The sequence below is a fragment of the Hakea prostrata genome, chromosome 1, assembly GCF_041222555.1.
Source record: "Hakea prostrata isolate BN-2017 chromosome 1, UWA_Hpros_2, whole genome shotgun sequence".
Classification (NCBI taxonomy): domain Eukaryota; kingdom Viridiplantae; phylum Streptophyta; class Magnoliopsida; order Proteales; family Proteaceae; genus Hakea; species Hakea prostrata.
This window is the reverse complement of record NC_142600.1, coordinates 19,203,596-19,215,894: the sequence shown is the minus strand read 5'-3', so window position 1 is coordinate 19,215,894 and position 12,299 is coordinate 19,203,596. Positions and strand designations below refer to the sequence as shown.

The 12,299-nt window shown below is 34.6% G+C and overlaps 1 protein-coding gene across 1 annotated transcript; it reads left to right on the top strand.

Annotated features, from left to right (window-relative positions):
• The first annotated feature begins 4,418 nt into the window (after nucleotides 1-4,418).
• Nucleotides 4,419-6,025, top strand: LOC149028085 (transcription repressor OFP13-like). Its single transcript, XM_089147705.1, has one exon. It carries the CDS (start codon nucleotides 4,646-4,648, stop codon nucleotides 5,384-5,386), a length of 741 nt encoding a protein of 246 aa, XP_089003831.1. The 5' UTR covers nucleotides 4,419-4,645; the 3' UTR covers nucleotides 5,387-6,025.
• The last annotated feature ends 6,274 nt before the right edge of the window (nucleotides 6,026-12,299 follow it).

Here is a 12,299-nt window from a genome sequence, read left to right as displayed (position 1 = left end):
GTGGATCATCTACTATGATGGCTTTATAACCATAGATATCTGGGTTCCACAAATGAAAAAAATAAAGTTGTTTTAAGAAAGTGGGCCCTCTCACCAGTACCCTGGTGACCCCCTATAATTTATGGTTGACAGCCATTGCAGGGGCATAGTGCTCCCCGTTAGGGGAGAAGATTCCAACTCAACTGTGTTTAGTAAATCGAATTTTATAAATGTTTCCATGAACAACTAGTGTTTGTAGACTTGCTTCTATAAACTCATTTTTGAGTGTTGCTTATATATATTACAGAATTCCCATCAAGGGATTTCAATAATAATTAGAGTTTTTATAGGTTGCACACTTTAATGGGGGTTGAACTCTTGAATGCTTTACTTTAGTGGTCTAAATTACAGATTGAACATTTGCAAAATTACAAATTAAACATTGTTAGAATTTCATCTAAGATTGTATTAAGTCATGTTAAATAACCATATTGTCCACCAACGGGGGTTGGTCCAAGTGGTAAGCAGCTTGGTCCGCTTAAGTAAGGTTTCGGCTTGTGGATGCAAAAAATCTCCTCTGGAAGACTCACCCACCACAGCTAGGTGTGCGATTGGGTCGAACACCGGATTAGTCAAGGCAAAGCCAAAAAAAACCGTATTGTCCTCATTGGAGTATAATGACTTAATTTACTTTTTTTCTTTTCAAATATGTGTGAGCCTCACAAAATATATGTGAACCTATTCTTTATTATAATAAAAAATTCATAGGTAAGACCCTTATAAGGACTCACACAATATGTGTGGCGAAAAAACATTAGTGCTTCTCCAACGGGAAGGTTATTTGGACTTTCATTTTTTGGCACCTAATGTTGAATCCAAGTTCCGCCCCTGTAAATGACCATATTGCCCTCATTGGAGTATAGTGACTTAATTTACCCATTTAGCCCTCCCATACCCAACCTTACTTGGCGGCCTCTGTCGGAGTCAATCAGCTGGGTGGTTTTTGGCGATGAAGAGTTGCGAAAGAGAGGAATGACATAAGTTGGCGAGAGAGAGGGGCAATGTAAGTGGCAAAAGTGGAATGGCTGGTCTGATGCTGTGAAAAATCTTTGTCTCTGAGCAGAAACCGCTCTTTGGGTTGATAGAAGAATTGGAGTTTGATCCAGTCATGAGATTAGGAATCTAGAGAGAGATGGGTAATGAGTATTTTGCCGTGTGAGTGATGATTCTCAAATCTGAATTCCTGCTAATCTCATCCACTGGTCATGGATGAAAAAAAAGAAGAAGAACAGAACAAAATTGAAATGAATGGAAAATGCCTGCATTTGTGGTTTTTGTTTGACTTATTAGAATCCAAGGCCTTACAAACTGAATTGATTATTTTCCAATTGAGGAGAACGAGAAACGACGTCAAACTAAAATCCAACAATTTGAAACCCAAACCAGTGTTCATCTATCCTCTCTCTTCTGAGTTAACCTCACAACTCTACTTTTGCTCCTAACCTCCTTATGTTTGGTGGGTTTGCAAAGACAATAACTCATCGATCATTTTTTGCCCGTATGTTCTTGTTATGATTTCGATGGGTATTTTCAGTTCGTTTAATTACAGCTTTATCGATTGTTATTATTTCAATTTCGGAGAGAGAGAGAGGGAGTTCGGCATGGGTACGCCAGTCTCTGGCGAAGTAAGAAGATGGATGAAGAGAAAACCCCTTCACCCACCTTAAGTTGGGTATAAGAAGGTTTAAATGGGGATAACTAGGTCATTATATTCTAATGAGGGCAATATGATCATTTGACATATAACATAACCTAATCTTAGATAAAATTCTAATAATGTGCAATTTGTAATTTTGTGAATGTTTAACTTGAAATTTAGGCAGTCTCTCTACCTTTACATTTCCATGATGTGATCTTTGGTAAAGCACTAGCAATATGTCAAGTCTTGCTGGATGTTATTGATCGAGGTTATCGTCGTCTCTGTCTTTACTGATAACCAATCTGTGGCTTCTTTTTTAATTACTCAGAGTGGAAATATTCCTATTGAGGTTGCGGGTATTTTGGAGGATACATTACTTCTATTTCTCCACTTGTGTTTCTTGTAATTTCTTTCATGTTTGTCGGGATGCCAATGGTTTGATAGATTCTCTAGCTAGGAGGGCTCTGTCTATTCCGAATAAAACAGTTTGTCCGTTATCCGATCCTTGGTTGCGTAGTGTGTTGCCAATTGGGTGGTTTACTTCGTAGTTCTTCTGCTTTCTAATAAAATATCTATTTACCAAAAAAAAAACTTATAATTTAGACTAGTAGAGTGAAATATTAAAGTTCTAACCCCCACCGAAGTGTGCAACTTATAAAAAAAACTTCCATATAATCTATAATTATGAAATGTTCATAACAAATTTTCAATTATTAAAATATATCAACAGCATATGATGCCAAAATTCGATTTTTCTTCTTTTTCTTACTAATGGTTTAAGTATAAACATCGAATTTTAACATGAACGCCCATATAAATGGTGTCAAGAAGACTCTGAGTGATGTCTTTTCTCTAGTCATCCAGTAATCCAGGATAGTTAACGTGCATGTTTACTCTATTTGAAAGAAAGTTTTTATATATAATTTAAATATATAACAAGGCTCCGTGCATAATTCTAATGAAATTCGAACTCTTGATTTCATACAGAAAAATTGATCTTTTGTAAATTGAATAAACTTCACATTAATTCTATTTTACTATTATTCTAAATGTCTCTACTTCTTACAAAGCATTTCATAAAATAAAAACGAAAAAAATATATAGAACATGCTTCGAATCATAAGAAAATGGTTACAGAAAACACCAAATTTACATTATTTATTGATTTGGTAACCAATGAAGGTTGTTTTTGTTCCCCTACCAAACAACCCAGTGAATAAAATCATTTAACAATTAGCATCTTAAAGCTTCCATGTTCTTTCCACATCGATGGTTCTCTACCTTTAAAAGATAGGCTCACACAAGACCAAATATTCTTCTTGTCCCTCTTTGTATTTCTTCTTGTCTTCATGCAACTACAATAACGATTGCAAAACTCTAACCCAAAAATAAATTAAATAAACCCACTAATTATTTAATAAATGAAATGTAAAACCATAAATATTTAATTAATGGACCAAGACTTAATTAATGGAGCTAGATCCAATACCTTTGTGGTACGTGGCAATTGATTGAATTGGCTTAAAAGAATTTAAGCATTCTCTAATGGGAGTTTGAAACTTGGAACTTGGAGTTTGGAATAATTAACATTTCTATTATCTAATGCAAATGATCTAAAGGTTGGTTTCAAGATCAATTTTTGAGAAGCCCAACTCTTATCTTAAATTGATAATAATCTCAGAAGATTAATTCAAGAGTGGAAAAGGTTGGGTATTAATTATTAGATATAAAACACTTAAGATCCATAATTTTTTTTTTATTAACATTTTTCTCAGAACCTTAGGTGTTCTTGAAGCATGCTTATTTCTTTAGTAATGGTTTTTTGGTTCATTAGGGAATAAACTTATGCTTCCACATTGACAGATTCCCAAGCGACACCACGATCTGTCCATTGCATGAGCTTTTAGATTAGTATATAAACCACTGGATAATTCTAAACCATTGAAGTTGTTAATAGAAAACCATTTTAATGACTTCATAACAAACAGCAGCAAGGATATATGTGAGATTCTGTAGACATGCTTAACAAACAACATATAAAATTAATCCACCCTATTTCTTGTGGATTTTGTGCTGCTTTAATTTTTAATTAATTATTAATTAACCAAGCTGATAACAAAGTTATCTTCCACATACAATTAATCCTCATGATTATCAAGTTAATATGATATTATAAAATGCCCAAGTCCAAACAATGGAAATTAGAATGCCTTCTTCAAGGTCTGCTTCTGAAAAAAGGGAGAAAGAATGGAAAAGAAGCTGATCTAATCTTTATATAAAATATATCACAGGTATCTCTCTCCCTCTTACCTCATTAAATTCATGGTGAACTGCATGACAAACCAATCTATCCATTGATCCTTTATTACTTTCACGATTTTCACTTGCATGTGTTATTTCTTTTTCATTTTCTTAAAGGATACATTTTCCATAAATTCTTGAATTTACAGTTCTTTTAAAAAAATAAGGATATCTTTAAGTTGCAGTTGTTCTGCTAATGGTCAAAGCTGTAAGTTGAGGTGAAAGTGAAACTAACCATTTTTGGTTTTTTTTGGTATATTGGTGAAACTAACCATTAAAAGATAAGATCCAAGCCAGCAGTCCACAAAGTTACAAAATTCAGAACTAATAAAGAAATTTCTTAAACTCAATTGAAGACAGAAAATTTAATGAGTTTTAAAAGGAAGAGTGAGAGAGTTAGTAGTCATAAATTATTCAATCTGACATTGAATAACATTGATGTCTACAGTTTATCATATTAAATACAAGCACAAGAAAACCCACCAGACCCCTCTTCTCATTACTTCTCATCTTCCTTTGTTCTCTCATTCCTCCTTTAAAATCCTCACCTGCAACTCCTCTGACCTCCATTAATGCTACTGGAAAGATCAAGAAAGAGAAAACCCATTTAAACTTGGTTCACCCATCAAGATCTCAAGAGAGTTAAAGATCGTTAACTGGCAAACGATGAAGGGCTTGCCATCTCTCTTCAAGAGCAGCAAAGACACAACAATGTCTTCTTTTTCTTCTTCTTCTTCTTCTTCTTATGTGTCATCTTCGTGGCCATGGCCTTCCTGTAAGCAGCCCAAGACCTTGTCTTTCAGAGCAGACAAGAACAACAACAACAACCTGTTCAAGACAGTTAACTCGGTCTACATAGATGCAGGAGACGTGGTGACAACACCGGAATCATGGTTCACAAACTCGTCCGAATCAGCAAGTTTCTCAACAATTTCAGAAGATTACTCGGGAGGAGAAATGGTGGAGTCTGTGATTCGTGGGTTGCGATCTGAGAGGCTATTTTTCGAGCCCGGTGGAGAGTCAAATTCGATACTGGAGGAAGCCAAAGCTGCACCAATATTCAAGGAGAGTGTAGTTTTGTCCATGGAATCTAAAGATCCATACGTGGATTTCAGAACATCAATGGAGGAGATGGTGGAAGCTCATGGGCTTAAAGATTGGGAATGCTTGGAAGAGTTGCTTAGTTGGTATTTAAGAGTGAATGGTAAGAAAGCTCATGGTTTTATCGTTGGTGCTTTTGTTGATTTGCTTGTTGGGTTAGCAGCAGCTGATGTTGATGATCTTGATGTTTCTTCATCTTCTTCTTCACCTTCTTCTCCAACTACTTATTCTCCTTCTTTGTCTTCGTTAAGAGTTGAAGAGGAGATTGAGGAGGAAGATCTTAGTCCTTCAAGTTCAAAGATTTGATTTTGAATGTTAAACTAGTTCTATATATGATCATTTTGTGTATATTAAATATTAATTAGATCCTATAAATGAAATAGTCAAATTTTCTCTCGCGGTGCCTGTGATTTAATGCATATGTGACTGTAACGTAAGTTCTACGGTCAATTACTGCTGCTTCAAGTCGATTTGTTTTTGGGTTCTGAACCGGAATCCTAAGTTTTCTATAACATAAATTTTTAGGAGTTTTGGAATTGAATTTTGATTAATGCCCTCAATCAATGTCTCTGAGAGGCATAGAGGCATTTATACCCTTTTCTTTCCTTGAAACATTGGGAAGCATTTCTCTCCTCTCCCTCTTTTAGTGGTTTTAAAAGGGAGTGACTGTATATGTAAATTGGCATAAAAATTTACTAGTGGCAAGAAAAAAGAAGAAGAAAATAGGAATGGTTATAAAAAAATTTAGAAATAAATCATGAGGGATAAATATTTACAAGGACAATTTTGGTATATTAATCTAAATTTTTGTTTGATGAGAATAATAGGTATTAAGATAAGTATTAGGTCCAGTGAGTTGTTTCTTTTTCTTCAAGAAAATTAAGTCCGTGATTGTGGGTGATGGGCGAAGTCGTTTTACCATGTTCATAGGGAGGTCAATTTCACTGTCAATTTGATATTGAAATCACCATTGTTGGTGGATGATTCAATGACATTTTTTTGGAAACCTCCTCCTGAGCTGGAGGCCGAGAATTCTCAAAGTTGATTTAGAGAGACTCTAAATTTATAATCTCTACATGTCTCAAAGTTGATTCATTAGCGCATTTTTTTCTCTTCTAAATATCGTTATCAAATAAATCTTCTATAAATACTATAGATGAAAGAAAAATTTCCCCTTTATGATGTGTCATTAAAAACCAAGGATTTTTATGGATACTTATGTGTAGAGATTGCACATGGGTTGTCAATTATGGGGGAGGGGGAATGAACCCAGGCGGTACGTGTTGAGGTGGTGCAGGATATTTAGGTGAGTTTGGAGCACCAGTGGAGTGGGCCAAGAGCAAAGAAAATTGTCGAGGGATTTGGTAGCAAGGTACATTGTAGGGAGATACGTACGTATATCATAGGGATTGTAGTAGGGCTAGGGGCAGAGCTAGGATTTAAAATTTGGAGGGACCAAATACCGATATTTCATACATAACATAATGAATTTTCAACTCATTATCTTTTTCATTAAAATTTTTATAAGAAATCTCAAAACTTTGAAGAAAAAAAAATTTCAAAAAATTAAGAGGCATGGGGCCATGGTTCCTTGTCAATGCCCATGGGTAGGCCAGGGTGAGACACATACAGGGCAGCAATGACATTGAGGGAGTTAGGGTGGTGGGTTGGTAGGGGTGGGGGGAGTGGCAGAGATGGAGACATGGAGGTGGGTGTAAGGCTGGTACCTGCCTGCCTGCCCGTTGGTGATGTTGTGGGGGAGGATAGGGCGGGGACCGGCCGGGTGCACAGGCCAGACAGTGCCGGGAAGGTGGGTTGGGGATGCAATCTCCTTTAAAAACACAAGTTCAAATTAATTCAAGCTTCTCAACCCTGCTTGAAGGCTTGAATGTCTGGAGAAAGAGTTATAGCTTGAGAGTGATGATTCTGTCTAGCTCTCTTTCTTAAAGAAAAACTTTGGAACTGAAGCTAAAAACGGAAATGTAATTCCCAGTAAGAGTGAGTTTTTAAGTACTTAGTGTGTAGTAGAAGCAAGCAACGTGTAGTGCATTCAAAGCAATCCCTTGTTGTTTGAGACTTCACTTCACCTGTTCACCACCGTATAAATAAAGCTGAAATGATGTGGTCTTTCATTTCTTGCGCCTTCAAATTCGGTTGACACTATCTCCTATGATCCAATCCTTCTCACCTTGGCTTCATCTGATTGAAGCATATCCCCTGAGAACCGTTTCGTAGGTATTGGGTCTGGTCAAAGTTCAAACCATTTTGAGGGTTGGGTTGGCCTTGCCTCTTCTAGGGTTACCACCTACCATACAATAGGGCCATTATTTAGGGTTGAATGAGCTTGGCCCTGATTGCTGTGGTGATGTCTTGGACCTCCGGCTTTAAAGAAGGATCCTCTTCCTCTATCCACAGGAGTGAAGGATAATGCTCTCTTTACAGAATTTTTTTTTTTTTTTTTTAAGAAATTTACCTCTGAATATTGACAATGTGGACTAGACATGATTCCCCTTATAAATATGTGATGAAGAGAGGTGATAAATGTATAAGAAGATATGGACGAGAGTGGAAGAGTGAGAACAGGAAAGAGCAATGTCAATCTCAAAATCAGATCCCACTTTGCCAATCAACCCACTGATCACAAATCAATCTACCCTCCATCAAAATCTGTAAAATTGATTGGGTGCTGCGCAATTAATGCGCAGCACCTGCAAAGAATGATCGAGATCGAGATCTTGACCGAGATTTCAATATTGACCTTCTATTTCTAAAATGTGTATTATCACATTTATGCGAAATGGACCAGGCCATGGTGCTTAGATTAATGGGCCTAGTTGATCTCGACGATTCGCAGCACTCAAGTTAGAGCTCTAAAATTTGGGCTGATTTTGGGATTGAAGAGTATTGCCCTAAAAGAGCCTAGTTTCTTAATAGCGTTCAAACTAGGCCCATTAGTCTAAGCAGCACGGCTGGGCGCTTATCCTTATTAAAGGCTAACTCCCTGACGCAGCATTTTTGGAATAAACCCAAAGATGCATCACCCTTTCTTCAATTTTTTAAAGGAAGATGCATCACCTTTGAGTCAGAGAAAACTATAGAGATGGATGTTCTCTTTTCAATAAAGAGAAATAGATAACCATTCAAATGAAAAAGAAAATTTTAATCCAATAACGAATTCTTTTATGGGAAGCTGGTGGCATGAACGGACGTGTGAATCTCTTAGCTGAGCGTTTTTAAATATCTACCATGAGATTTGGTAAATTAAATATAAATCGTCGTAACAATATTTTTAATTTTTCTCTTTTATTTATATGTTGGTTTCATTAACCTTCTATCACCAATTGTCATTTAAATGACATTAAATTAAAAAAGAAAAAAAAAAAAAAAAAAAAAAGAGAGACAGCTTTTAACGTTAAACTTCTATCACCGTCTCTTTGGAAACGATCAATGAATCTTGGGTTAATCATCAATGAATTTATCGTTTTGGTTCTTGAGTTTCTTCGCTGCTTCCTGCGAAATCGGTTGTAATGGCTTCTAATATTCTCTTTTCTTTTTTCCACAAAAATTACTACTAAAAAAATTTTTTGGAGGATTTTTTTTTTTTTTTTTTTTTCTGAAAAAGGTTTCTTCTTCTAACAAAAAAAAAAGGTTTGTTTTTTATAAATTTAAAATAAAGAAAAAATTTTTTTTTTAATTTTTAAAAAAACCCAAAAATTTTTATAAAACCAAAACAAAAAACACCCAAAAACCCCCCACCCCTAAAGAACCTTAGAAAACCTCCTTTCCAAGTGGCACTACAACAAAAACCCCTTATAGCTACAGATAATTAACTACACTTTTTTTAACCGAAGCTATTAGTCTCTTCTAACTACAGTTTTTCTATGTGTGGTAATATTAAATAGTTATTGCTGCAACATGTAGCACCTGCACTAACAAATATATTTATAGATGTGCTTGTAAAATTATAACTAAAAAGTGTAGTAATATGAACAACCTTTTACTACAGTATTCAAAACCGCATTAATATATTACCTTCAGTTGCAAAAATATAACTACAGTTATCTATTGTAGTAATTTAAAATATTTTTAACTACAATATTCAATACCATAGTAATAAAAAGACACTGGAACTACGGAAACAAAACTAAAACTAAAAAGTGTAGTAATATATGAAACTTATTACTATGGAATTAAAAGTGTAACAATGTCAACTTTTTTTGCTACTAAAATACAACTACAATTATGTATTGTAGTAATTTAAAATATTTTTAACTACGATATTCAAAACCATAGTAATAAAAAGACACTGTAACTACAGAAACAAAACTACAACTAAAAAGTGTAGTAATAAATGGATCTTATTACTACGGAATTAAAAGTGTAACAATGTCAACTTTTTTGGCTACTAAAATAGAACTGCAATTTGGAATTGTAGTAATACAATTTATATAATAGCTGTAATATTTAAAAATGTAGTAACAATTTCTTTTTAGTTGCGGAAACAACTGCGGTTAAAAATCGTAGTAAACATATTCCCTCTAACTTTAGAAATATTATTAAAGTTATGTATTGTTGTAATTTAAGATATTTTAGATTATAGTATTAAACCACAATAATTAAATAAAAAAATAATAATAACTACAGAAACAACACTAAAATTAGGAATTCTAGTAATATGAGAAACATATTGATGTGGTAATTAATAATGTAGCAACATTGAGTTTTTTAACTTTATACTAGAATAAAACTGCAGGCTCGAGGGTGGAACCCAAGCCCAACCAGACCCTACCAAGGTCAAGTATTTTGTAATAGACCTGTAAATGGATAGCTAAATTTTGTCATCGAATTCACATTCATATTCGTTTAAGGGTGTCCGTATTTGAAAATTTTCTTACCGGAAAATATCCATATTCATCCGTTAAGCAACCAGATTCGGATTCGAATAATTGCTTATCGGATCGGATAATATCCGGATAAAAATAAAATAAAGTATTCAACATTTTTTTTCTTGAAAAATGGATGATAATCGGATTTGGAAACCGATAATTAGTAATCAGATAATCGGAAATCGAAATTATCCTGTCAGAGTAAAGTATTTAGCAATTTTCTCTAAAAAAGGGTTGATAATCAAATTCAGAAACTGGTAAATAAAACAAATAAAAAAGAAGACAATCACAAATCAATAATCGGATAGTTTATCGGATCAGATTATTATCGAATATTCGATAAAGTTCTGGATTTGAATTCTGATGCCTTCTCTAAATTTCTGTCAGATTATTCGGATTGGATAGCGGTTTTGCTAACCGGATTCGGATACTTGTGTATCCAATCCATTTACAGATCTATTTTCTAACCTTAACTCGCCCTTCGGGTTGACTCTGCCCGAGCTCGGGGGGTTAGGGCTGGGCCAGGTCAAGCGGGCTTTATTGACACCCCTATATTTCATACATAGAAAGAGGGTCAAAGGGAAAATTTTAAAATTTTTATAAGGGAACGGAGGAATATTATTCAAAACATTGGGTTTTTTTTTTGGGGGGGGGGGGGGGGGGATGGTCCTCTTGCCCCAATGTAGCTTCACCCATGGGAGATATAGAAATTTCTCCTTTTCCTAGACCTATAAATGGAGAGCCGAAATCCGCCTCCGAAATCACATTCATATTTGTTTAAGGGTATCTGTATCCGAAAAATATCGGTGTCCGTCTGCTAAGCAACCGGATTCGGATTCGGATAATTGCTTATCGGATTGGATAATATCCGAATAGAGTAAAGTATACAACATTTTTTTTCTCTGAAAATGGATGATAATCAAATTCGAAAATTAGAGTTTATAAGTATTGAGAGTCTCCTTTCTTTCTACATCAACTTTTTTTTTTTTTTGAATTATGGAATTGTATTAAATTAAAATTTTTATAATGACATATGAAAGGAGGAAAACCATGAAACATCAAACGAATTAAACAAAAGAATAAACAATAATTTTCTAGAAACAATGTTTCCCCTAAAATGAAAATATTTGATGATTTAAATTATTTAACAAAAACCCCAAAATATTTAAACTTAAATCTTGCTAGTACGAAAGAAATTATAATAAAGAAACAAAATGTATTTATAAGGAAAAATTATTGAAACATTAAGGAAAGAAGAAAAACTTGGATTTGATGTAATATTTTGGATTTAAAGTGGTATATTTGGATTCTTCTACCCAATAAAAATGGAAGTTATATTTGGATTCAATTTCTAACCGATTTTTTTGGGGAGAAATCGTTTTCTTTGAAAAAGATCAACATTTTCACACCCAAAAACCCACGTTTCCCTCCTACAAAAAAGAAAAAAAACCCCACGTTTCCTAGCAAACCCATTCCCTCCTAATATTCCCGCCATCTCTTCTCCTCTTTGTGAATAGAATGGCGCAATGAGACAAGTAAACAATAGTTCGGGAAACATAGGTTTGATGTGGACAGAGCAGCAAGATCAGTCTGAGGTGCTTTCTTTTGATCCCTTTCTGCATTGTTTTTTCGGTAAATTGATCCTTCTCTACATGTATTAAAATGAAACAATGTGTTCTAGATTTTTTTTCTGATTATTCTGGCTACCAAGAAATGTTGGAAATGGGGGAGGTCGTGATTGTGACTTCCAAAGGTGAGAGAGTGAGACGAAGAAGAGAAAGAGAATAACCTCTCCTTCCCCCTCCTCTGTCTCACAATTTGCACACTCGCCCTCTCCAGTCCCTCTCTCTCTCTCTCTCTCTCTCTCTCTCTTTGTCTCTGTCTCCCTGTCTGTGTCTCTACTTAAATCCTATCTTCATGCTTGTTCCAAAAAGGGGGTTTAATCTGAGGTTTGGGTAAAACCCACAAAAGGAACATGTTTTTTTTAATATGTATAAATATAATATTGTTTTCCTGTCTTTACTTTGCCTTTATTATATTCTTTTTTGAGAGAACATGGAGGTATATGTATAATATGTTCTTAATCCCATTGAATCTCGACAAAATTCACTACATTGCTCACTTTCCAAGACCATTTATTTGCATTTACAAACTTTCTTAAATACGGTGATATTTAAGGTAAAATGATCACTTTTTTGTTTTGGTTTTTGTTTGTGTTTCATTTCATGGAGTCTCAACCATACATATCCTCAATGTTTTCTGTTTCTAATCATTGGTATATGTGTCTGATTGCACCCACTTTTCATTTTCATTTCTTTCATTTGTCATGGTAA